Source organism: Aedes aegypti, chromosome 2, assembly GCF_002204515.2.
Source record: "Aedes aegypti strain LVP_AGWG chromosome 2, AaegL5.0 Primary Assembly, whole genome shotgun sequence".
Lineage (NCBI taxonomy): Eukaryota > Metazoa > Arthropoda > Insecta > Diptera > Culicidae > Aedes > Aedes aegypti.
In genome coordinates this window covers 406,030,586-406,058,431 of record NC_035108.1, presented here as the reverse complement: position 1 = coordinate 406,058,431, position 27,846 = coordinate 406,030,586, and the positions used below count along the sequence as shown (strand labels likewise).

General features: G+C 40.6%; 2 protein-coding genes and 1 long non-coding RNA gene across 10 annotated transcripts in view; 2 read left to right on the top strand and 1 right to left on the bottom strand.

The window, feature by feature from the left end:
- The window catches only part of LOC5579235 (nuclear transcription factor Y subunit beta), a 37,587-nt gene extending 31,345 nt beyond the window's left edge, over positions 1-6,242 (bottom strand). For 2 of the 8 annotated variants that reach the window (XM_021847263.1, XM_021847269.1), the window contains exon 1: positions 5,401-6,241. The gene's annotated coding sequence lies outside the window, so the exon portion shown is untranslated. Of the gene's footprint in view, positions 1-5,400 lie in introns of all 8 variants that reach the window. The other 6 variants (XM_021847266.1, XM_021847267.1, XM_021847270.1 and 3 more) reach the window with 6 other exon arrangements.
- A 4,283-nt stretch (positions 6,243-10,525) lies between these two features.
- Positions 10,526-23,591, top strand: LOC5579232 (ranBP-type and C3HC4-type zinc finger-containing protein 1). The gene is made up of 4 exons (XM_021839648.1): positions 10,526-10,534; positions 10,593-10,629; positions 10,686-11,416; positions 22,929-23,591. Exons 1-4 carry the CDS (start codon positions 10,526-10,528, stop codon positions 23,136-23,138), a joined length of 987 nt encoding a protein of 328 aa, XP_021695340.1. The 3' UTR covers positions 23,139-23,591.
- On the top strand, positions 11,659-13,001 carry LOC110677003. The gene is made up of 2 exons (XR_002500893.1): positions 11,659-11,835; positions 12,062-13,001. It is a non-coding gene; the product is annotated as an uncharacterized LOC110677003 (long non-coding RNA).
- Positions 23,592-27,846: the final 4,255 nt, after the last annotated feature.

The following is a 27,846-nucleotide window of genomic DNA, read 5'->3' as shown; positions in this document are numbered from 1 at the left end:
CACCGACAATTGTCGCCTCACGCCACTCGTAGAATAAACCCAATTTTTTGCAGTTTGCAGTGAAATGAATTGATGCAAAAGCAGTATATTAAGAATGGCATCCACGGCAACCGGTGTACTTTCGATTGCCCCTGTCATTGATATACAAGCAAGTCTTTGCAACTTAGCCAGCTTCTTCTGAGCGGTTACTTCATTTGTCTTGGACCACCATACCAGTGAAGCATAAGTAATTTTTGGTCGGACTATTGCTGAATAAATCCAGTTTACCATATTAGGTCACAGTCCCCAAGATTTTCCTAGGGCTTCATTGCAGATCCATAGGGCATTAGTACCCTTACTTATGACCTTGCTCAGATGAGAGTTCCAGTTCAATTTCTTATCCAAAGTAATTCCAAGGTGTTCAACTTCTTCCGAAAATTGAATTTGAACTCCATTCAAAGAAGGCTGTGTAAGCTTTACCTTTTTCCTTCTGGTAAAAGGCACGATAATAGTTTTTGAAGGGTTTACGTTTAACCCTCTTTTCGACACTATTTGAGAGAAATGTTTAAGGCAGTTTGCAACCGATCGGAAATCGTGTTATCAAATTTTCCACGAACCAAGATGGCCACATAATCGGCATATCCAATAACCTCAGAACCTTGATCTTTTAGATTTCTAAGGAGTTCGTCTACTACAAGAGATCACAGTAAGGGCGATAGCACTCCTCCTTGAGGACATCCCTTAGTAGATCTTATAGATATTTGCGCACCTCCTAGATCAGCAGAAATTGTCCGATCCTTGAGCATAGTCATAACCCATTCGATACCACTTTTATCCAAGCCCCTTGCTTCCATGTCTGAACTCATAGAGCTATAAAATTCATTATCGAATGCTCCTTCAATATCGAGAAAAGCAACCACGGCTATTTCTTTGGCTTCAAGAGATTTCTTGATTTTATTTACCAGCGACTGCAGCGCCGTAATGGTAGATTTACCTGATTGATACGCAAATTGATATTTACAAAGAGACATTTCTATTAAACTTGTTGACTTGATGAAATCATCGATTATTTTTTCCATTGTCTTTAAAAGAACAGAGGAAAGGCTTATAGGTCTAAAGGCTTTGGGAGTTGTTTTACTATTTCTTCCAGCTCGAACCTTTTGCCACGCTTTTGGAATATTTGAAAGCGCAACACTTGCTTTGAATATTTCGGTTAAGAGCAGACAAAACATCTCTTTTCCTTGTTGCAGTAAGCCTGGGAAATGTCATCTTTCCCGGCAAATTTGGAAGGCTGAAAAGTACTCAATGCTTATTCGACCATCGAAGGCGTGAAGATTTCACAAGCTTTCTGATAGGCATTTATCGAGCATACATGTCTTGTCTCATTTGAGACCAGTTCTTCATCCGAATATGGGATCGATTCAGGGAAATGAGTTCTCATCATTACTTCCAGTGTTTTAGAAGAGTCAACAGTAAAACTGCCGTCTTATTTTTTAAGGCTACCCAGACCATTTGAATGGTCTTTTGAAAGGACTTTGTGTTGCCTTGCAGCTGCAGGAGCGTTGTTGATGCTTTCGCATACCCGTCTCCAGTCCTTACGTTTGGCGTGCCTTAGTTCTCTGTTGTATTCTGTTAGGGCTTTTTTGTATTCAACCCAATCTGAAGAGATTTTTGCTCTATTAAACAACCACCTGGATTTCTTCCTCAATCCTGTCAGCTTGTCATTCCACCAAGGCACATCCCTGTTAGATGACCTTTGTTGAATAGGACAGCTAGCATGATAAGATGAGACCTTTTGGTCAATGATCCCATTAGAGGCATCTAATAATTCATTTTTTGAATGATATAGGTGAATAAACATACGTGTTTCTTGATTTTTGCATAGATTTCACATGGATCACATTGTTTGAGGTTTTCATCATCAAAAACTCATCAATATTATCTAATTTGCACCCTATCGACAAAGGTTCATATGGTAAACAACACATGTCTAATAAAACGGATGTATGGCAGTAATGGGATATCTCTTAAACTGTAATTTTGAGCAGTAGTCGATTAAACTAATACGGTACCTATGGTATTTTTACATCTCTTATATAAAGGAACAAACGCTTCAATCTTTCTTAAATGTATCATCTGACATCAAGTACACAGTTATATCCGTTATATCTTTTAGGGCAAGATCATAAGTTATGCGAGAATTGATCCATAACTGTGGGGTCTTGGTATCACAAATCACTTCAAAACGTCCCCCTACAATCCTGAACAGCTAAAACATTAAGTTTGTGACGAGAAACTTTGGACAAATTATCCTATTTTGTCGGAATATTTGAAAAGAGGTTATCTGCAAAACGTAGACATTGAGAAATTAGCGATTGAAGACTCAGTACCATGGACCGATGCACGAGTTCACTAATTTGACGTTTGAGCGGTGCCGAATTCACTAGTTGCCATGGTCACGTAAATAATACGGCCAACCTGGTGCTAGGCAGCCATGTTTTCGTGGTCAGCATCAAACTCAAGAGCAACAACGTACATTGGCCTAATCATATTAGGGATTTTTCCTCCAATACTAAAATGTGTTTCTAGCTAATCACATCAACCCAAATTGACTTGCTGTACTGCAATCCAATAGTTTGCAACCGTTTGTTTGTTCGAATAGCTGTTGTTATGCGGGAAAAGATTTTTTTCGGAGAAAAAGATTTCGCCATCATAGATTGTTATTCCTCAAACGGTTATTTGTTGACAAACATTGAGCTGTCAGTGGGAACCACTTCCCAGTAGGAACCAGAGATGTTTGCTCGTTATTTTTCAATGGGGTTGTATAGGCGGTGTCAGGAGGCTGAATACGGCACCGCTCAAACGTCAAATAGTGAACTCGTGCATTGGTCCATTATTGACCAATGCACGAGTTCACTATTTGACTTTTGAGCGGTGCCGTGTTATTTATGTGACCATGGCAACGAGTGAATTCGGCACCGCTCAAACGTCAAACTAGTGAACTCGTGCATTGGACCATTCCTTTTGTTTTGAACCCATTCACTTTTTCAGCCATCATAAGCAGATTAGCCCTTTTACTAATTGTGGTAGTTAAGCATTACACTGAGCAGGCCGTGCTTTTAAAAGAGTATTAATCAAGCTGTCAAGTCAAGAAGTACCACATTGGCGACGAGTAAGAACCCACAGCCGGAATCCATATAGGAACGGAACGGACCTCAAGTTGATTCTGAACTCATCGATTAAGGGTAACTATAAGATACACCTGCATTTCTGACGGATAACATCTGATCGGATCAGGTATGAGGGAAAACGAAAAGTCTCGCCTAAAAATAGGGAGACGCCTTAACGGCGGATGTAAATCCGACCGGAGAGGGCAAGAGAAATGTCTCGCCTAATGGTAGGAAGACGCCTTAACGGTGAAAAAACCGGAGAAGGCAAGAATTTCTCGCCTTAAATAAGGGAGACGCCTAAATGGTGGATGAAAATCCGACCAGAGAAGGCAATAAGTATGTTTCGCCTCATGAGAGGGAGACGCCTTAACGACGGTTGAAAAATAAGTTGGAGAAGGCAAGGAAAATGGCCGGTAAAGCAAAACTGTTTCTCATAATGGGAAAGAGACAAGTGAATTATATTGCAATCGAAAATGCAGACCTGAGCAAAAGGCCATATATTAAAATAATCAAATTCTGAATACTGAACTGAAAAGACAGACATAAGGAATTAGATAAATCAGCCACTCACAGCCGGAATCAGCCACTATTAATTCAGCTGGAAAGGAAAGTGTAACTCACATAAAAAATGTGCCTAAACGCTCGCTTTTGGAGGAAGCAGGTCTAACGACAGTTTTCAGCTTTTGTGTCATTTGAAGATAACAGTTGAAGGGACGAATATGATCCATTGGGTCTAGCGAAACCAAATGCTCACTTCAACAGGAAGCGCTCTTAGTGAATCCAACCAATCGGGTCCAAAAAACTGTGTCCGTAGGAGGAGATAGTCAAAAACAAATTTGAGGCAGACCACCAGACCAGACTAGAATTGTGAACTTAGTTGTGAAATAAAAGTTGTCTACTTAGAGCAAAATAGCGATCCTATGTGGTCGCTGCTCAGACAGACTGGACCAAATGTTTTTCAATGGTTTCAGAAAAACGTACCCCAGGCATCAGAATAGCATTAGAAACATCAGAACTGATGGAGTTCTTAATGTCTTTAACAAGCCAAAATATCATCTAGTCCATCTTCTAGAGCAAAAGCTTCTGTCGAAGACAAGGAGATGTGGTAGTTAAGCATTACACTGAGCAGGCCGTGCTTTTAAAAGAGTTCATTATTAATCAAGCTGTCAAGTCAAGAAGTACCACACGAATCTTTAAACCAGTTTGGCCCTTTGATTGAACATGGATTTAGTTAGACCCTTTTGGAATTTGTTAATTTGATTCACTATTGAAGATATTTGCATGATTCTTGAACAAAATCAAACAATTAGGAGCCAGATCATATTATTAGCACTATTGATTCACTTCGGCTGTGGAATTTTTTAAAAGCTAGTGAGTTGGCTACAATATGCGTCTTGTTCAAGCGCTTCTTATTGCAAAGTTTAAGACAATTCTGCCGAGAATTTCATCATGCTAAAGTTAATCATGGAAGTGCCCGAGTAGACTTGTATGAACAACACAATAGCTAAATGGCCAATCTGATTTCGATGTAAATTTTCAATTAGCCCTTTGTAGGTGTTAGAATGCAGGCCCTTTTGAAATTTGGACAAAAGCACCTCTAGAAATGCGTTTTACATGTTCGTGGGAGTATGTAGGGGTAATTCCTACATAACTTAAAATCTCACCCTAAAAACTATTGGTAACCGGGTGTGTAGCTCGTTGTTTTTGTAATTGTAATTGTAATTTATTGGCAAAACGAGAACATGTTAGTATTTACAACTTTAAGCCATGTCAAGGAACAAATTAATGGACCAAAACAAAAACTATCACCACTGGGAGATAGAGGAGAATCTTTTCTTCGCCGTAACATTGTTAAATAACGTGGAAATCCATTCGTTTGCTTAGTAACAACAGGTTACACACTCGGTTACCAATGGCTTTTAGGGTGAGATCATGTGTTATGCGATAGTGTTTACATTTTGCAGTTAGGCGCTTTCCAAATGTTTGGCTAGATATGTTATATATGAAGTGCACACATTTTAACGAAAGAATTTCTCGTTTTAACACACTATTTTCGTCAATTTGCGTGATTGCAAGCAAGTGGGCACTTTATTTCGGCCGTGACTGTATGTTTCAATAATAATAGGCTTTTTATACATATCAATCAGCGCAGCAAACCGCTTTGTTTACATTCTGGACATTGAGGCCTTTTCTATTGTTTGTCTTGAAGTACTATCCACTTGGGCGGAAAACAAGAAGCCGAAAACCGTACAAAATAAAAACGTAAAATATCTCCTCTTCTGTCTTTTGTCTTGCTTTCTGTTGCGTTCTCTTCTTTTGGGGAGATTGCGATTTTCTTCGAGGTTTTTTCTTCTTGTTGTTGTTCTTGTGTCTTGCTACGACGTCTTCTTTCTTCGGATTTCTGATTCTTCTTCGCCGTTTTTTTTTTTTAATAAGGGGTGCTCCGCAAACTCTTTTGCTGCTGTCTTTCTCTCTACTGTCAGTCAGAAAATTTCAGCTACTTCCTCCTCCTCCTCCTCCAACGCTTTCGTCTTTTGGTTCCACTTACTGCTTACTGATCCATTCAGCAAGAGGAAAAGAAGAAAAATTTTCACACAAGCCTTCGTTCACGGATTTTCCTCTTCTCCATTAGCGGGCTGCTGCACTTTTACCCGAATTTCCCGTTCGGGACTAGGCTATTGGCAATTGGAAGTTACCCGTTGCGTTCCGAAAACCTTTGCTGGGCCACAAATTTACACTTCCTGCGCCACCATCATAAGAGTACAATACCGCAAAGAGAAAAAGAGGAAGATGGTAGCACCAGAAAAAAAGGAACGGGAAAACACTCTCACGCACTTTTCGATTGGAGAAACTACAAACATCCGGATAGCCCCCGGGGAAAGCTTTGTTCCGACCGTTTTTCCTTCTTGGTCTAGTTCCGAAACTCGCGATCCGATTTTTCACCACACATTCGGAAAAAAACGCGACGACGACGACGAATCGCACCAAGAATGTCTAGGGCCAATATAATTTTCCTTCCTTTTGCTTCTGGCTGCTCTCTCGCGTATACGGTCTTCCTCTTCTTGCTCTTCAGTGTTCGCTCCACTCAGGAGTCCGGGCATTTCACCCACAAAGGTGGCCGAGTTCGGCTAACTTGGATCATCATCAAATGGGGGAAATTTGCTTGCCAGCGAGGTAACGCGCGCACGACGGCATTCGCGGCGTGACGCTTCCCTGACAGCGCTCTCGCGAAACTTTTGACAGGTTGCATGACAGTTGGGAGGGGTTATCTGGTGTTACAATAACGGTCCGCAACAGGGGTGGTGGGCGGCTGTTAAATATCAAGAGTGTGTAAGAATAAGGGCCTAAAGAACATGGTCAGTTTTTCTCAGGCTATCGACATGGGTGGAGACACCATCTTCCATGGTGACAGAGAGCTCGATTGGCTTGTCAGATGGATCGGGCCCGGGACATCCTGTTTACTGCAAATCGCTGCAGTTGATATAGGGCACGTCCATAGCCTGGTTTTTCTTCATCGATCCTCTCTTATAGGGCTCTGCAATGTTTTGATTGTGTATGGGATTTTGAGGTTTACTGGCCTTGTTGTTTACAAATTTTATGTAAGAGTGAAAGAGAGAGGAAGATATGTGTACAGTGACCCATACCGTTTCAAATTGGCCATTCTCCATAGTAATTTTGTTGCTGATAACTAGTAACTTTTACCTAGATCTCGGTAAACGTTTAGCGAATCTCGGCAAACAAATTTGGATTGCCGAAATAAGTCAATACAGAGTCAGAATTATGGCAAATATGAACACTAATACATTCTCAGTAAAATCGGTTTGAAGTTCAGCGGATATAATTCCAATTCTATATAGTCAACTTTCGTTCGTTGCACTAAACCCGTGGCCCACTAGTGAAAGACTTTCACTAATCGAGCTAAGTTTTGAGCTGTCAAATAGCCGATTACAAAAGAAATTCAGTGCTACCAACATTGACAAATTACGGTTTATGTCAGAAAGTGACGTTTGCTTTCGTTGGCTTGCCCACTTAACGGGAGCCCAATTAAAACGAAGTGCAATTAATCGTAGTGCAACGATCGAAATTCGACTGTATTATGTTTCCGATCGATTTAAGCGCATGATGCATTTTTGTATAATCCATTACAATATTACTTGGTTTGATTTATTTTCAAATTATGAACAACATGTTAAAAAACATAAAAATGCATCATGCGCCATTAATTTAAATTTAGAATTGTTGGGCCCCTCGGTTTTTCGTCTCCTTCAGTTTGACAGCAGCGATCACGCCTTTTGACCTCGTCCTTCTGGTTTGATTATCATCAGCATCGCCGTTTAGCTACGCTCTTTCACACGAACCTTCATCAAAATCGCCCTTCTGCACACTCAGTTCCAAATGCGCCCTGCTGCCACACTGAATCTCAAATGCGCCTGGTTACCGCAAGGGAAGGAAGATGGGCGAAATTGACATCAGAGTTCGTATACAGATTCGCGATCAAAAACGGGTGAATCAACGTGCGAAGTTCGATTTTTGACCAACTTCGCCACGTCACGAGTCACTTCGGTATGGTGCACATCTATGCCCTCCACCGTGTGCATTATGCGCACTATTGAGAATCGAATTGCGACGCGGCGAAGTTGGTCAAAAATCAAACCCATTTTTCAATGTGAAGCAGTATATCGAAAGAGAATATTAAATGCGCCTTTATGTTTTTCTCACTTATTTCGTGAAAAATGTTATTTTTAAGGAACAGCTGTGCATTATATGATTGTAATTTATCAAATAAACTGTTAAGTGAATAAAACTCAATTTGGTTACATGTTTCAGTTAGGCCGTAATTCTGGTACTGTATTGAAGTACCGAGATTTGGCATTGAAAATTGCCAAACAACATTCAGCTGTTGGGAGAATGGAGAGTTGCGCGAAGAGGCTTCTTTAAATGGTTGTTCTTCTTCGTCTTCGAAAATAGCCCCTATCTGTTTTGCTGGTCTGCTCGATAGGTAGACGGTTTGAGAGTTCGATAGGTAGATTTGGTTTCACTCTTCGTTCAACTCTTCATTTATAGGGCAAAACGTTTAACTGAAGTCGGTAAAATAATTTAAGTGTGTAAAATAAAAAATAAATTGACACTTTTACGTAATTAACAAAAATAAGGAACAGTAAAAATTTGTTCATTGGTGCTATTGCGCATAAGGTCGAATGTAGCAAAAACATCAAAATTCCAATAAAAACAGGTATTCGACCTTTTCTTTTTTATCTTGGGTTTACAAAATCCCCCCATAATCAAAAACAGGTAGCGCATCAAAGTTAACCATTGACGTGCATTGACATTGAGATGGAGGCAAACAGTAGAGCAAAACTTGGTGTTGTGTCGTTTCCTAGCTAACCAAGTTATAGTGTTTCAGATTGTGGAAGACTCTAGGGAAAGGTTTAAGGAAACACTCGACGACAATTTTGCACTCTTCATTCAATTTTGGTTTATTTTTCGGCCTGTAGCTGTAGCCTGTAGCCAGCAGAAGTACTAGTGATGCCTTATGGATGTTCCTACGATGTGAATCCATTATTCGTCCGACTAACTCATCCATAATCGGTTCCGTTGTATTTTTCTGCAGTAGTACATTCAGTGCCGATGTGGATTTGCTCTAAAAAAATCGTGCCGCCAACTTCACGAAATACATATATTCATGCAGAAAACTCTAGAGATTCTCTATTTTTGTTCAAAACGGTGGGTCGTATGTACTCCACTGACTCCATCAATCAGTCCGATCGTACACTGCAAAAATTGTAATGATTTTCTATATGTGTATCGACACATTAATATTAGAATCCAACTAACTCATTGAATTAATTTTAATGGGTATATATCGCAAAGGAATATGAACACACAATTGAACAAAATAGTGGTTCACGTCAATTTATTTAGTTAATAAACAATCAACTTAGTAATATGCACCTAGATTAATCAATAATTTAAGGTGATTAGAGATCGGAGGGGAACTTTGATTTTTCAAGTGCACAAGTCAGGAGCATCTGACAGTTTTTCGCGTTGAAAATCTATCAAACTGCTTGCTTGCTGATAGTGATCAACCGAATAAATTTTCAATGCGAAGCACTGTTTAGTTCTCAAGACTTGTGCTCTTAAAGATTCGAGATGTGGCTTCGTTCTATAATCATCTTAAGGCATGATTCACGGGAACCCAGAGTAGCATAGTTGAAGATATAGCATCATTCCATTTTTATAGATCAACAAAGTCTTACAATTCAGTGTACCGAGCATTGCGCGATTATTAAATCGCATTTATTTAGAATATTTTGTGCATTCAATTTTACCATGACACCATATTGTATAGTAAAATTTACTATATTATGGTTAAAATCTTGCAGCAGACCAGAATTAAACCGAGTGTCTGGCGATTGTCAAGTGCGAACGCTAACCGCTCGGCTATAGATGCGGTTGGATTGAGAGAGATCAAAACGCAAATAAAAAGCGTTCATGATAGCTCAATCGTGGTTGGAATAGTAAATTCAAAAACACGTTCATGGTTCTCATTACATCAACGCATGTTTCAGTGTACTGATTGTCCGATAAACGCAGAAGACTCCAAATGATTTGCGACGATTTACAAGCATTTTTAAGATCGTCGGAGCGAGATTTAACATTCTTTTGTCGGGTATTTAGTGTCTAGCCGCCCCATTAAACATTTGACAGTTCAACAGCCGACTAAATTGGTTGATAAATCAGCCGATTGTTGCACCGACGCTTATGGAAGTTTAACACAGCGATCAACTGACCAATCGCTAGATTAAATCGGGTGACCGAGTTTAGTAGGTGAACTTGCTTGGATTTTACTTAAAATACCGATTTATCTACCTATTTAGTAGGATTGCGTTGGTCCACCCAATTAAATCGGGTGATATTCGGTTGATCCCTATGTTAATCTTCCATAAGCGTCGGTGCAACAATCGACCGATTTTTCAACCAATTTAGTCGGCTGGTAAGGGTTCATTCAAATATTACGTAACACAAAATTTGTCAATTTTAAACCCCCTCCCACCCCCACGTAACAGCTTTTGTATGGAAAATTTTTATTTTTTGTATGGGCCGTAACACTATGTAAGACCCCCTCCCTCCCCCTGTTGCGTTACGTAATATTTGAACGGTCCCTAAACTGTCAAATGTTTAATTGGGCGTTTCAGCCGCCTTCTTCCACCCTTGATTCGACTCTGTCGACAGTAACACCATGTAACACTACTGGTTTAACGGGTTTAACCGTTTCCCAACCCCCTGCTGCAATTATTTAAATTTTTTAATTTTGCGAATTTTGATTTCGAAACATTTGAATAATAATCTATTTTTCTAATAAAAAAAAACACGCAATGGATACGGTAAGTTATCCAACAGAAATACAGTCGTGCTATAATACCTTTTCCATTCCCTCAGCAGGAAGCCAATCCTCCAGTCGCAGAGTGTGCCTCTGCCGGTGATCAATATCATCAACTGCTGGCTTTGGACAAGCAGGATCTGGTCCGTAACGAGGAACCGAACCCGTGCAACCTTTGCGACGCGATGACACCCGCCGGATCCGGAGTGGTCCTCTTCAAATTGTACACAGCTTCTGTATCGGTTGCCTGAAAACGTCTCTCCGGGTTGGTAACAGCACCGGATGTCCGTTCCCGAATGCTCGCTATGAATGCGTAGGAAATTTGGAGCAACGAGAGCTGGAAGCACTGTTGAATGCCGAAGAGTACCAGTTATTGATGAAGCGCCGACAGAATTCGCTCAAGAGCATTTCCGATTCTTTGCAGAAGGAAAGGACTGATTCACTGCCAGCCGAACTGAAACTTCTGGTCACGCTGACCGATTCCTGTTTGGTACCGAATGCCGAGCCCTTCGAGTGTCCCATTTGTTACGGCGAGTTTGGAGTGAACGATGGCGTGACCCTGCATGATTGCTTTCATTGCTTCTGTCGCGAGTGTTTGGCCAACTCCATCAAGCATGCCCAAGATGTAGAAGTTCGATGTCCTTTCAAGGATCGGAACGCCTCCTGCGAAACCGTAATCCAAGACCAGGAGATCAGGAGTCTTCTCAGCGAACATGACTACAGCGTCTATCTAAAGCGGTCTTTGGAACAGGCCGAGATCTCGATTACCGGCGCTTTCCACTGTAAGACCCCGAATTGCCTCGGATGGTGCATCTTGGAGATTCAGGACAGCGTCACCGTGTTCCAGTGTCCCATATGCAGCGCTCAGAACTGCTTGCTGTGTGAGGTAAGTCATTTTTTGGGGAAGATGAGATTGTGCTATTCTCCACCGGACCCCGACAGAAGTAAAGGCTTGTGAGATAGTAGCATCGTAACACATTCTACACCTCTGGACGTTACGATGCAACTGGGCAGTCAACGACTTGACCAAGGTATCTAAGGGTCTGTCTCAATTGGGCTATTAAAAATAATTCGTACTTAAACTTGACAGTTCGATAATTATTCCACCCCTGATTTCGATCTGTCAAAAATAAGTCTGCTGCAGAGCAGACTTAAATTTGACAGATCGATAGTTAATTTCTTTCTCGCTCGCTCGGGCGATCGGTGTTTGTTGTTTACTTCCAACATAATGTTGTTTCCCCTATCCGGTAATTCATCTGCGGTCGGACATTCCTGCTGCCTTCGCAAGATCCAAGACCAGTAAAAGTAAGGGTTTATTCACAAATTTCATAACGCCAAAAATGGCCATTTTCGACACCCACCCACCCCCTCGTAACTCTTTTAGTATGAATATTTTACAAATTTTGTATGAGCCGTAACATCACGAGGACACCCACCCACCCCCTTCAGCGTTATGAAATTTGTGAATGGGCCCTAAGTTTAACGAAATATTCTGACCAGAATAGCTATATTTACGATCACTTTTTCTCAGTGACGGAACTTGCAAGGGTGGGATGAAATCCTCACAACCAGAATTGTTTCCTGAACAGCTGACAAGGTACTCGCAAAGCATTTCGACGGACAAAACATCTGGAAAGCTGCGACCACAGGAGACCCGATGATTTCCAGTATATCTCAAGCCGAAATCAACCAAAATAGTCTCATCAAGGTGCACCATGCAAGGCCAAGGACCTGCGGAAATTTGGAGTATGTCGAGCTTCTAGTGTCCAAAATAAAGTGCATGTTGGAACAAACGCCGCCAAGGCACACTTTATAGCCTGCATCAAGAAGATTATGATTGAGAAAGCTGAGTTGCTATTGGTGAAAAATCCGAATTCCCGTCTATGTGCCCAAAAGAAGTTCATCAGTTCTCTACATGTAGCCGTGGAACGGCGGAACTGGAGTCTGGTTGAACTACTCGTTGATAATCATGCGAACTTGAATGTTTCGGATTTCGCTGACGAGACGCCACCCCCACAGGATTGGAATCAGGAACCGTAAGAAAAGTTACATTAATTGCTTACGTTTGTTTCAACAATATGATAACGATTCTCGTTCAATTACCATGGCTGCAGCAGGAAAGCAAGGCGACTATTTTCAAAGTGTTTTCCATCAATAACAAATTTGTTCGGCATCTACTTTTCTATCTAAACTATTTAGCTTTGAAGATGAAGCCAGGGGATTCATGGTCGGAATTGTGGACGGAGTTGTTCTAATAACCAACTACTCATTGTCACGCCCCATTTACGACAAATTATGATCATTTAATTCGATGTATCGCATCAATGATAGATAACCAAACTACGTTCTTACTGGAATTGTCGAACGTTGAGAATATAATGCAGCATCAAAGGACTACGACGACTTTGACTATAGATCTGATGAAGCTCGTCAGAGGCCTTGCATAAAACACCTACGTAGATAAACATTTAGCTCATAATAAAAAGAATTGTGCATAACATTAATATTAACATAGTAGCAATCGCCCTAACCCTAGGTGTTACTATCATAGCAACCGCCCTCTGTTATTTTTCCTAACAAGCTATTCCATCCCAATACTCCAACCAGTTAAGACGTGTTATCAATAAAGCTAGTTTGTTCGTTACGTTACGTGTTCGTGTCTTCACTACAAACGAGCCAAGACCCTCAATAGGTTATGGGCACCACGCAGAAGGATCTCGCTCATGGAATCCCGCAATTTCGCGGAAATATTGGAGGATACGAAAATTGGAGCTACCGTGTCAGGCTTTTCCTGGAAGCGGCCGGAGTCTCGGAGGTGCTAACGGAAGATGTGCCGGAACAAGCAGCCGAGTGGACGAAATTCGTTGAAAAGGATCGTAAGGGAAAAGCGCTGTTGGTTAGCTGCCTGGCGGACGACTGTCTGGAGGTAGTTCGCGAAAAGACGACAACTAAGCTGATGTGGGAAAGTTTGGAGGTAACATACGCTAAGAAGTCCGTTGCCAGCCAGAATCTCATCCGGAAGCAACTAGCGCGCCTCCGTATGAAGAACGGAATCGACATGAGAAGCCATTTTCTGGAGTTCGATGGATTGGTAAGAAAGCTGAAGACGGCCGGCGCGACTTTGGTGGAGGCAGATCTGGTGTCGCAGCTTTTCTTAACGTTACCTGATACCTACGACCCACTTGTAACGGCTTTGGAGAACGTGGCTGAGAAAGAGTTAACGCTGGATTTCGTCAAGCAACGGTTATTAGCAGAAGAATCGAAACGGACTGATCGAATTCGAAGAGGTGAAACCGGCAGCGTTTACTGGCCATGGACACAAGCAAAAGAAACAGCAAAAGTTCAACGGAAAGTGCCACGGATGCGGTAGGCGGGGTCATTACAAGAAAGATTGCCGTCTACAAAGCAAAAGTGAAGCAAATTCAGTTGTGAAAAATGCGGTGAGTTTCATGGCGGATGTGGACCCATGTAGACGCAAGAGAGCCGGAAGGATCGTTTTCAAATTAGATTCCGGATGCAGTGATCACTTGGTAAGTGAAAGCTCCGTATTTGCAAACCTGCGCAAGTTGGACGATCCGGTAGAAATTAAAGTTGCAAAGGAAGGCCAAGCAATGATAGCCAAGACGATCGGAGAAATCAACGCTGTTAGTAACCGAGGAGTGCCGTTTAACGTCAAGAATGTTCTACTCGTGCCAGACTTAAGGGAGAACTTAATGTCGGTCAAGAAAATGACGAAAGCTGGTATCGATGTGCTGTTCTCCGGAGATACGGCAGTTTTGAAGAAGAACGGAAGCGTGCTGGCAACTGGATACCTTAAAGGCAACTTGTTCGAGATAGAGCTGTTTCTACAGGATCGTTGTGCAAATATGTGTGACGTCGATACCGGAAAACTGTGGCATCGCAGATTAGGCCATATCAGCCAACAAGGACTTGAAACGATGGCCCGAAATGGTGAATTAAAAGGAATGAGGAAAGCACCCAAGATCGGCATCTGCGAAGCATGTATCCAAGGTAAGCAATGTAGGGAACCTTTTAATGGAACCAGAATCCGAGCAACTCGCCCCCTTGAGAGAATCCATTCGGATGTGTGTGGGCTTATCGACCCTGCAGCATGGGACGGGTCCCGATATTTTGTTAGCTTCATTGATGACTACAGCCACTTTGGAATGATCTATCCGATAAAAAGAAAATCCGAAGTTTTTGTGAAGTTCAAAGAATATGAAGCAGCAGTGACAGCGATGATTGGCAAGCCGATTTCGCGGATGACGGTGGATCAAGGACGGGAGTATTTTTCAACTGATCAGAAAAACTACTACAAGCAGAAAGGTATCCAAGTAGAACCCACGGTGGCGTACACGCCACAACAAAATGGTGTTGCGGAGCGGTTCAACCGAACACTCGTAGAGAGAATCCGTTCAGTCCTCATCGATTCACTGGTACCGAAAAACTTATGGTCCGAAGCAGCCCTGGCGTGCGTCTATCTTTTGAATCGAAGCCCTACATCAGCCTTGCCAAGTGGTGTATCTCCGGCGGAGCTGTGGTTCAACTCCAAACCAAATTTAGATAAATTACGGATCTTCGGATGCAAAAGTTTTGCATGGATACCGGCGCAGAATAGGAAGAAGCTGGATTCGAAAAGCCGCGAAATGGTAATGATTGGTTATGCCCCTAATGGCTACCGGCTATGGGACAAGAAATCGAGGAAGATAATCATTGCGAGGGACGTTAAGTTTGATGAGAATTCGTTTCCATACGCTGACATTGAGAACATGAAGCCTGAAAAAGATGTGCCATTGCTAGTTCGGTTCCCTTTCGAGCAAGAGGGGGAAGGTGAAGTTGAAGTCGAGGCGGAAACGGAAAGCGAAGCCCAGAACGAAGATGTTGCTGTCCCTGATAATTATGAGCAAGTCGATGCTCGTGAAAGTGAACCGGAAGAAGAGTTCAGCGACGCGCTCCCTCTGCAAACAGAACGACCGCTACAAGAGTCGAGGCACAGCGGACGGGAGCGCAGGTTACCCGGTAAGTTGTTAGATTACTTAACTGGGTATAGAGCAACTTCTGCCAGTTTACTTCTACCAGATGCCCCCGAGACATTCGCTGAAATCAATGGCCGCCCCGATCGAAAAGTCTGGCTGAAAGCGGTGGAAGACGAGCTTCGTTCGATGGATGAGAATCACGTGTGGTACTTCACGAGCTGTCCGGCAGGTGTTAAACCGCTGAAGTCAAAATGGATTTTCCGAGTGAAGGAGGACGTAAACGGTCAGCCAGTACGATATAAAGCCCGACTGGTTGTTAAAGTTTTTCTTCAAAAACAAGGACTGGACTATGACGAAATATTTGCGCCCGTTGCAAAGTTAACCACAATTCGGATCATACTGTCAGCCGGCATCCATCAAGGTTTTCATTTCCATCAAATGGACGTGAAAACGGCTTTCCTGCATGGAGAATTGAAGGAAACGATTTTCATGGAAATTCCAGATGGCGTCGATGCACCACCAAACACTGTATGTCGATTAGTCAAGTCACTATACGGGTTGAAACAATCCCCGCGTTGTTGGAACGAGAAGTTCAACCAGAAGCTGTTAGAACTAGGATTCAAACGATCAATGCACGACTATTGTTTATATACAAGAATTCTACCTGGAGATGAGATCTACATCGTGCTTTACGTAGATGACCTGCTGATCGTTGGTAGGAAGAAATCGTCAATCTTGAAACTCATCGCACCAGAATACGTTTATCGCAAGTGTCAAATATTGAAAAGATGTTGAATCGTTTCCAAATGTCGGATTGTAATCCAGTTAAAACACCACTTGAAAAAGGACTTTTGCTGCACGAAGATGGAGAATCTACAAATGAACCGTATCGTGAACTGCTGGGTACCATAATGTATATAATGCTGTGTACCAGACCAGACCTGTGTTTTCCCGTTAGTTATCTGGGGCGTTTTCAACAGAAACCTTCATCATCTCACTGGAAATGTTTGAAAAGAGTGGTACGCTACCTGAAGGGAAGGAAGTCAAGGCATTTGGAGTTTAAGCGAAACAATGATGCGGAAATTTTGATCGGTTATGCAGACGCTGACTGGGCATCGGATACTTTGGACAGGAAGTCGGTGAGCGGCTATGTGTTTGAGGTGTTTGGAAATCTGGTGTCTTGGTCAAGCAAGAAGCAGACTACAGTTGCTACTTCGTCCAGCGAAGCTGAATATGTAGCTTTGAGTTCCGCAGCGTCAGAAGGAATATGGATAGCAGGGGTACTTGAAGATCTACAACTGAAGCAAAAGGACGAAGCCTTCGTTATTTACGAAGATAATCAAGGATGTATCGGAATGGCCCGGAACTTTGAATCGAAACGATCGAAACACATCGACATAAAGCATCATTTCTTGCCTGATCATATTGCGAATGGACGTCTGAAGATTGAACATGTTGCAACTCAGCATCAGCTAGCAGATATGTTCACGAAGCCAATGGACCAGAAACGACTAGATGAGCTATGCAGCCAAATTGGAATGGCCGATTGAGAGGGGGTATTAACATAGTAGCAATCGCCCTAACCCTAGGTGTTACTATCATAGCAACCGCCCTCTGTTATTTTTCCTAACAAGCTATTCCATCCCAATACTCCAACCAGTTAAGACGTGTTATCAATAAAGCTAGTTTGTTCGTTACGTTACGTGTTCGTGTCTTCACTACAAACGAGCCAAGACCCTCAATAATTAAGGATCCAGTATTTAAAAACTGCATTTTCGAGGCTTAAAAATGTCTCAATTTCTATTAGGATCAACGTTCAACGATCCGTCATAGTCATAATGGAAACTTCAACATAATTATAAGTTCGATCAATCGTTTGAAAATGCAGTTTGCCGAAAATGGAGTTTTCTCAGAATCCTTGCAAGATACCACTCTTTAGAAGTAGGGCGTATAAGAGCCGCATTCGGATGCGAATCGAATGCACCACTTCCGACCTCGCATAGATTTAAAAATAATCCAACTTCGGAAGCCGTTTCTAACTTTAACCGCAAGCGCCGACAAAAGTAATACAATTTTCCTCATCAAGGCTGACGATACATTGACGGCATATTTGCAGAGTCTTGTTCCCTAGAGATCAGAAATGTTGAACATTATTACAACATATCTCATATGTTTGATAAAAAAAAAAAAAACTATTTGCTTGACTTGGCTAAAACACTTCCAATGATTCGAAACAATTTTCAACAGACAAACAAACTAGAATGAAGCATTTTGTTTTCACGAATCATCATAAATCATGATAACGTAGGTTCGGCAACTTTCGCGAATTGGACCAGCAAAAATTAATATTTGACAGTTCATTAATCGTTTGTAAGAAAAAATATTTTCGAACTGTCAAATTTAAGTGTGAATTATTTTTAATAGCCCAATTGAGACAGACCCTAAAAGGCCCTTCGATTAATCTTGGACTTTGACAGCTCACTATTACACACTATTACTATTACAGACTAGGGTAGATGTACCAATAGTGAAGGTACGATTGAACTTCACTTAACCTATGTTAATAAACTCATTACGCGTGGTAAAGATGGACGAATTATGGGTGAAATTTTGAAAAAAAAATACGTGCTCGGCTGGGATTTGAACCCAGGACTCTTGTATGCTAGACGAGCGCTTCACCAACTAAGCTACCGAGCCACTTGGTGACTCAATAACTGAGTTGGTTACAAGTTTAGAATTCAAATCCCCACAGACCACGCAGACCCTTTTCATAACCCAGATCCATCCATCTCATTTTACTACACACGCGCGAAGAGTGTGTGTAATTATGAAAAGGGTCTGCGTGGTCTGTAGGGATTTGAATTCTAAACTACTAAACTTGTAACCAACTCAGTTATTGGGTCACCAAATGGGTGAGTGAGTGAATTTTCCCATGCTTGCGTGCCTCCACTATTAATACACTGTTCCTTAAGTTGCGGTATATTTTTAATTTGTGTCCCTATAGTTGCGGTATCCGTTATTTTTTATGGGATCCTACACTATAGAAACACTTTACCGATACTATTGGTACAAGAGAACTTTCAGTAATTTTGGTGATATTTCATCAGTTTTAAAGCAATTTGAACGCTCTTTTCAACTATTCCGTGTATCAACAAGCCAATACGTCAATTAGCAGTGTCGGTTCTGTGGCTAATGTAAAAAAAATCAGTGAAAACGACACTACCGCAACTATATATGGAGACGGAATCCTACTCAATTTTGGGTTGTTTCAACGCAATTCCGTAGTTGAGCCCAATAACGCAATTTTGGCTAAATTTCCAAGGTCTCCACTACACTCAAAATAATCCAAACGTCATTGTTACGTGAAAACATACGTGGTTTTTTTCCATCGCACTTTTCACGTAGCTCTTACGTTAATCGTAGGTAGCCCAGAATGAACGCATGAATTTTTGAACTTCGTCCATTCCACCGGCGCTACACGTGGAGCTACGTGGATTTTCCGGTAGCCTTTACGAAACGTTGCAATAGGACCTTGATGGGTTTGCATTAAATTTAACTGGAATAAAGACCAACCTTATCTCTAATAGGCTTTGGAAGAAAACTAATTCCCAATTGGAAAATGTAAACAAACCTAAAAGAATGTGATATTTTTATATTTAATCTGAGCATTTTGAATCCTGTTTCCCAAATGTTGTGAGTTTGTTCTGTCTTGTTGTAGCTTTCGCGTGCTATAATTGATAGAGGATATACATCAGGTATAAACTATGAAGTAATGTAGGGATCCTTCGGTATTCAAAGCATATTTACTTTGAAATCAATCTAACACAGGGTTTAAAGTTCAGCAGCTTCTGAAGTTCTTCAAAAATCAAGCGGGCGCCATCTTCTGATTTGCGCTCAACACCGAATGTACGTACAATATGCAGATGTCAAAATGAACTTAGGCACCTACGTGAATTTCACGTAAGTGCGATTGGTAACCACAGTAACAATGACCGAGTTACTATTTGGTGGTTATGAATGGCTCAGTGATCTTTATCTTAGTCAGATGAAGTGGAGGCAAAATGAATTTGGAATGATCTACGTGATTTTTCACGTAGCAATGACGTTTGGATTTTTTTGAGTGTAGGTAGTTTGGCTTTAATTCCATTAGAAAAATATACTCAATTTTGGGTTGATTTAACGCAAAATTGAGTTCTTTCGACCCAAACATAAGAAAAGTTGCATTTACCCAAATTTGGCTTATTGGGCCAAAGTACCCCCATTGGGTAGATGCAGCTCTCTCTATTTTTGACAACATTCGTGTGGGAGAAAGAGAAAACCGAGAGATTTTGGGTTGAAACTATAATCGATATACATAATTTTGGGTAAAGTAAACTCAAAAATTAGGTAAAAATATTTATCCGTGTAGGAACACCCACAACTAAGGGAACACTTACCCTATTGCCAATTGCACGGTGACGTCATCAGAAGATCGCTTTTGTAGTGATCATAATGGCCATTGTGGTCTAGGATTATTAGGTTGGTCTTAGATTGTGGTAACCGCGACCGTCCATCTTCAATCAGCAGCCAAAGCTAGAATTTGGCTAGATCGAAACTTAATTTAAGGGATTGTTCAAATATTACGTAACGCAACAGGGGGAGGGAGGGGGTCTTACCTAGTGTTACGGTCCATACAAAAATTTAAAATTTTCCATACAAAAGCTGTTACGTGGGGGAGGGAGGGGGTCCAAAATTGGCAAATTTTTCGTTACGTAATATTTGAATGAACCCTTAAATCGGCTGTCAAAGAGCTTCCGCTATTCGCAAGCTAGAGTACGCCTCCAAAAAAAAAACCGATCACCGTTGATGGCGCTGTTGAGAGGATGAGCACTTGCACTTACTTACATGATTGGCAATTAACTACATGATCACTGCTTACATCGGTTTTACCGCAAATCACTACAGCTCTCTTTCTCTCTTTTGAGAAATCTGAAAATAACGCTGTCAGTACCTGTCCTTCATTCGTCGCATGCGGCGCTGGGGGCTATGGGCTTGTGGGATGATACGGGGAAATTATCGATCGCAGCTACTCGGGCGCTATGGCATCTTTGATCTTAGCCATTACCCACGGTGTACTTAATTATTAGTAAATTTGTATGCCGTGACCATTACCACTCCGAAGGCGTCACCCCACGAAGTCCAGTTGGCACTCTGACATAGACTATCAAAGCATACCCGTTTTCGATTCTTGATCTCCTTTTTGTGTGTGCCTGTTGCAATCTTCGTCTAGCCCGAAGGCAGATTACTCAAAAATTTGCAATTGATTCGCACCATCAGTACACCGGCGGCCTGTTCTCTATAGGAGGGGCTTTTCTCGGCTAGGAAGCATCACGCGCTCGTTATATCACAGCAACTTGCTCTTCACCGTTTAGGTCCAGATTGTTCCGTTCCGCTGTTTTCCAACCTCGGGCTTGGGTCGAGTTACCGGCAAACCGACCTGCCTACCTTGAGTATGCCCAAGTTCTTCGCTTTGTCGGCCTCTGCAACTGACAGCCTTATCGCGGTTGTGTTTGAACCTTCGACCTTGACGCTTGCTCCTGCGGGGGCCGGCGATAAGGGCAGGATCAAACATGTCGCGCATCGGTCGAGTAAAATGAAAAAGTGCCGCGTTCGATCAGTCCTTTTTGATCTTTCGACTTTGACGCTTGCTCCTGGGCAGTGCGTCAAGTAAACCCGAGCAGTCGTCAGTTGTTTTCCCTGTCGGGTCGCGCGCCTATTTTCTCTGAGTGCTTTTATATAACCGAGCAAACGAGCGAAGCTGAAAGTGGATTGTTGCTTCTCAAGGATGACGGATCAATTGGTGAGCTCGTTTCATGCTACTATTTCTAATCTATAAAATATGTATGACTGCACCTTTAATCGTTACAACGGTGAGATGTACATATGATTTTTCAATAAACTATGAATAGTTCGTCACTCGTCGACGTAAACTCTGATTCATAAATTATTTACGTCTATTTTTTTTTTTTCAAAACACCATCTTCTTTTTACCTTTATTTTTGTAATTAAAAAAAACTTTGAATGATTCGACACTACGAGTGTTGACTTGCTAAAGGTTCACTTTATTCAACAAACTTTGATAGGTTCGTCAGCAGTGTCGGCATAATTTTTCTCTAGGGTGGGTGTACCGGTTGTGGCCATAGTGGTTCCCTATTTGGCCATATGTGAAATTTTGATAAGTTTCACATTTTATATCTTTTTGAATGTTTTAACATCAAGATATATCTTAAATCTAACGACAAACAAAAATTTTCAAAATTTTAAGACTTTAAAGTTATTACGTATGGCGAAATAGGGAGCCACTATGTCCATGGCTGGTACACCTACCCTACATAAATATTGTTCATATCAAATGAAAATATTATATTTACGTATAAGCATGTTTGTATCTCACAAAAAATTATTTATCATGGTCTAATGACTTATCAAAGTGAATCCTGTGACCTAACGATCCTCCCCATTAACAAACATCCCTCCTAGTAACCTTTGTGGAGATGCAGAGGCAAACACGGTCTCCAAATAGCAAAGGTTACAAACTAACATTCCTTCCCCCAATCCCACCTGACTGCAAGGACGTGGCCGGCGCCGTTATTGACCATGTATAAATAGAGGCACTGAATTATGCACACTGAAGAAGATTATGGCCAATCCCAGCCGAACTTCTAGTTGATTCTTTGTGCATTTTCACTGACTTCGGTCAATCACGGAATAGCAACCATTGAAATGTGTAGTCAGTCTAAGCTAAGCTAAGCTAAGCTAAGCTCTGCAACTGACAGCCTTATCGCATTACCTCGCCCTTTCTAAGGTGGATGGCCTTGCTGGCTACGTCGATCGGTGACTTCATACAGATTTTTATATTGGAGAGTCACTTCAGGGATCTTATTTCAACATCGTCGCCAAGTACTTTTTGTGTTAGTTGCTTATAGGTTGCATTCTTGCAACATGCCCTGCCCAGCGTATCCTTCCAGTGACTGTCGTCGTCACAGTGTCTAGGCTTGAGTTGATGTTGGTGGCCCCTTTCCTGGCGGGAACCTTAGCCGGTTTCTTATGGGTCCAGAAACATTTCCTTCACATTCCGCTAGTTGTTTGTTTTGATGAATCATCTTTTATGGATCCCCCTAAACGCCGCTATCCATCTCCGCTGCAATAGTCGCCTTTGTGATCCCTTGGTTATCTATGCATCGATTTTGAGAGTCTATATAGTCATCAGGACGCTGCAAATTCAAACTCAGGATATATCCTGCTCAATCTGGACAAATGGTCTCAATATATTCTAAAGTTTTTAACTTGGCTACCTACATTTTTTTGGGAAATTGCACTCGTCCAGGATAGCACAATCGTAAGTAGACAGACCCTAATGAATAATTTTCGTTTTCCAAACAGGCTGTCCATACCGGCATGAACTGCGAAGAATATAACGAAAGATTGAACATAGATTACGAATCTCATCTTTCTGTGGAAGAAATTGACCGCATGATTGCAACGCATACGGCAATGCGATGTCACAATTGTCGTTTCGTACTGACGAAGGATGGTGGATGTGACAACATAATCTGTGGTAAGTGCCAATTGCAATTGAAGTGGGCTCCTTGAAGCCCCCTTTAATTAATCTTTCTGGAAATGCAAAAAAAGGCAAGCTGGATAACTTTGAAATCATGCAAATAAGTATCCTATTCACGACACTACCGGTCATCTTATACTAGGGCATTTGAGATTAACCTGTTCAAAGCAGTCTTTGTTCAAGGGTTTCTAAGCAATAGTTATCTTGTCTCACCTTTTGTTCTTAACACTCTACGCATTGTATCAGATTTACAATAACTAAACATATGTAACATTGAATTAGAATAAATTAAACACGATTTCGTATTAATACAAATATTTTTAGGAATACTACTCATATTGAACTTCTCAGTGACTTACAGGACGGAATACCTAAGTAGAACCATTTTCATTTAAATCCATCACCCAGTTCACACATACTCTCGTCATCCCACGTTCATGTCTGTCAATAATGTTTGAACTGTTTGAAACGCTAAACGCCAATGAACCCAATGTGCGCGCCTCTTGCTGTTAGTTTTTGAACTAAAAAAAAAAATTATAGCAAACAACGCTACAGCAATTGTACATGTAAATCAACCTTTTTTTACATAACTTTTTCCATCGGGAATTTTTCAGAGATCCCCCCAGAGCACAGTGTTTCAAGTTCAAAAATATTACTTGGCTGAACTATTTCTCAAAAAAAATCTAGTCGCCAGTCAACCCTAAAATGTGTCGAAGACTTTACAACATGTTTTATATTCCTAACATTCTAACTATCAGGACTATTCTACAAGAAATCCTTCGAATCTATAGATGAGCAATTCTCGCTGAAACCAGGCCGCCATCGGCACCCATCGTTAGAATTCCAATTTTATGTCACTGATCGCTAGCTTTCGATAAAACTTAAGGGTGGTCCTTTTTGTTTTCTCAAATTGGTGGACCCCTCGTACGCCAGCTAGCTAAACAGTTTGCAAAAAAGCCCATTTTTTGATAAATCTTGGGCATTTCTTCAAATATGAGACATTTTCCCTTGGAACACATACCTAACTTAATGGCATCGTATAGAGAAAGGATATAGCTTTCATTTGAAGTTAAAAAAATCCGGCGGCCATTTTGAATTTGGCCGCCATCTTGAATTTTGTTAGAAAAATCGTTTTTTCACCATTAGCGCACCGCTCGTTTTGAATTCTGAGATCACCATCAGAAAGCTGAGGAAAAATTGCGTAAGATAGGCTACAGAAACTAGGTGTGCAATGGTATTTACCCTATGAAATGAACGATTTTCTAAAACATGTTCCACGATTTTGACGTATATGGCGAGTGCAATCAATGAAAACATCATTTTTTGTACAACAAAGATACAAGTTTTCAATAGTTGGTGTATTTTTCGAGTCAGATGAAGAATAGGAGTATTATTTAGAGTGATAAAATCTGGCGGCCATCTTGGATTTTGACGCCATCTTGATTTTGACTAGTAGAATGAATTTTTCACCTTGCTAGCACTCAGCATGTCGAATTTAGAGGTTACCAATAAAAACAAGGTTACGTATACTCTTCTTCTTATTATTCTTCATTTTCCTGACGTTACGTCCCTAGTGGAACCGAGCCTGATACTCAGCTTTATTAGTTATAAATACAGGTTATTAAATAGGAATTTTCTTTTATAATTCGATTTTTAATAACAGAATATTTCTTCGACATATCTTTGAATTCAGTTATTATGAATAAATAAATTTAATGAATAAAAACCGTCCAAAAACAATGATTGAAATAAACAATTTTTTTTTTCCCTTATCTTATTTTGTCATCGAATAAAGTTTATAAATTGTGCGTTGGGACATTAGTAAGTTTTGTGGTAATATCTGTAGTTTTAACGTAAAACATTTCCAAAAATGCATTAATTTAGAATGGAAATCTTAAATTTTTAAGCAAAAAAAATCCTTGATTTTCTGAATCATAAAGTATTGTTTTTACTAACACCCAACATGCATGTGAAAAATAGCGAAATTGAAAGGTGAGAAGCAGGCTGTGTTCTAATGTGGACGTAATGCCGAAACTCAGGTGAATCATTTTGAGTTTGGAAAATCTGGTGGCCATCTTGGATTTCGACGCCATCTTAGTTTTTAGCAGTAGAATGATTTTTTACCATCTCAGCGCTCTTCATGTTTAATTAATTAAAGATCCCCGTAAAAAACAAACAGATTCTTTATTTCTTATCTTATTTTAGCTGTTCAACAGATTGTTCATTTCTATCAATGGTTTTAGACCAAATAAATGAAAGAATTAATGCTATTTTTCAACTCGCAGATATGCAGAACAATCATTCAGGTGGCAAATAAGCGTTAAAAAATTCTACTTGTTAATTTATTTTTGAAGCTTAGGGGCTGGCTCTATTCCAGTAGGGACGTAACGTCAGGAAAAAGAAGAACAAGAAGAATAGTAAGTGTAACGGTGGCATTAAAATTCAACATGTTGAGTGTTATCAAGGTGAAAACTCATTCTACTACTTAAAACCAAGATGGCGTCAAAATCCAAGATGGCCGCCAGATTTTTTCACTCAAAATAATACTCCTATTCTTCATCTGACTCGAAAAATACACCAACTATTGAAAACTTGTATCTTTGTTGTACCAAAAATGATGTTTTCATTGATTGCACTCGCCATATACGTCAAAATCGTGGAACATGTTTTAGAAAATCGTTCATTTCATAGGGTAAATACCATTGCACACCTAGTTTCTGTAGCCTATCTTACGCAATTTTTCCTCAGCTTTCTGATGGTGATCTCAGAATTCAAAACGAGCGGTGCGCTAATGGTGAAAAAACGATTTTTCTAACAAAATTCAAGATGGCGGCCAAATTCAAAATGGCCGCCGGATTTTTTTAAACTTGAAATGAAAGCTATATCCTTTCTCTAAACGATGCCATTAAGTTTGGTATGTGTTCCAAGGGAAATATGAGACATATCACGTGAAGAAATACCCAAGATTTATCAAAAAAATGGGCTTTTTTGCAAACTGTTTAGCTAGCTGGCGTACAAGGGGTCCACCAATTGGGTCCTAAAGCCCTGTCCCAATTTTAGTATCAAACGCTTAAGTTTAGGGCAAAAACACATGTTTACTCAATTTTTAAATGATTTTCATTTGTTTAAATCCAAAAAACATTTTTTTATGATTTTTGAGATTTTGTCCCACCTTTTGGTTTAAACTCAAATTTTTGGTATATTTTGTTTTCCGTGTCCCTGCTGAAATGTCAGATAGGAACAACCCCAGTGTTAAAACTATATGCCCTGTGGCATTTTTGTCGAAACTGTGAATGTCAAACATGATCACAAGTGTCAAGGTTCATATTTGGAATCATTTTTAAAATTGAAGTTTAAAAATGTTATAGCCGTTATTTGAGTTAGAAAAAATGCTAAAGTAGTTGCAAGAACATGCTCTTTCGTATTATTAAATAAAAACAAGAATTCATGAAATATTTTAGGACCCAATTTGAGAAAACAAAAAGGACCACCCTTAAGTTTTATCGAAAGCTAGCGATCAGAGACATAAAATTGGAATTCTAACGATGGGTGCCGATGGCGGCCTGGTTTCAGCGAGAATTGCTCAGATAATCAAAAGATTTGAGTCTAGGATTACGCTCAAATCCCTAACAATTTTACACTTCTTTACTACTTGATTTCCTAAAAATACTTCAATTGGAGGTGTCGCATGTTTTCGACTAAATGCTATTGAATTACATTTTTACTTTTACTTTTTCTGCACCAAGTGAAGAATAAGTTAATTTCACTCTGGATTCTTCTGCTTCGCTAGAATTACTTACTTCCATGAAGAGCTTCATGTCGTCTGCATATACATATAACAAATTTTATTTTTCTAAGTATAAAGGAAATGTCGATTACATACAAAGTAAAAAGAAGTGGGCCTAAATGAGAACCTTGGGGTACTCCAGAGGTTACAGAAATAAGTGCTGAGAATTTATTTTGAAAGCGCACTATTTGTTCCCGATGTGATAGATACGACTGGATCCAACTCTAAAGTCCTGGCTTCATTCCTATTTTTTTTTTGCATGTTGAAGATTAATAATGGTATGTCGATTCGGTCAAATGCAGGCTATTGACATGGATGAATAAACCATCTTCTATGGTGACAGAGGGCCCGATTGGCTTGTCAGATAGATCGGGCCCGGGACATCCTGTCTACTGCGAATCACTGCAGTTGATATAGGGCATGTCAATAGTCTGGTCAAATGCCTTACTGAAGTCAGTTTATAGGGCTTCTACGTTGCCCTTGTCCATTGCGTTAAGAATGAACGATACAAATTCTATCAGATTGGAAGTTGTCGAGCGGCCTTTAAAAAAGCCATGCTACGTGTTGATAATTTGATTTCTTACTTGCTGGAAAATTTTGGCGTTCACGAGAGATTCGAAAAGTTTGGGGATACAAGAGATAATGGCAATTCCGCGATAGTTCCGTATGTCAGATTTCGTGCCTGATTTAAAAACAGGTACCAAATACGAGGATTTCCAAGCTTCTAGGAATTTACCATTATTTAGATACATGTTGAAAAGGCGTTCTAAGGGAAGGGTAAGCTCTTCAGAAAGATTCTTGAAGAACACGGGTACAATGCCATCTGGTCCTGCACCCTTAGATCCGTCCAGATTTTTTAGTGCTGCGAAAATGTCTAGTAGTGTTAGTTTTCCAAAAGATACGGATGGTATCTACTTATAGGTATTCCACTAAACAGCTCAAAGATTTATTAT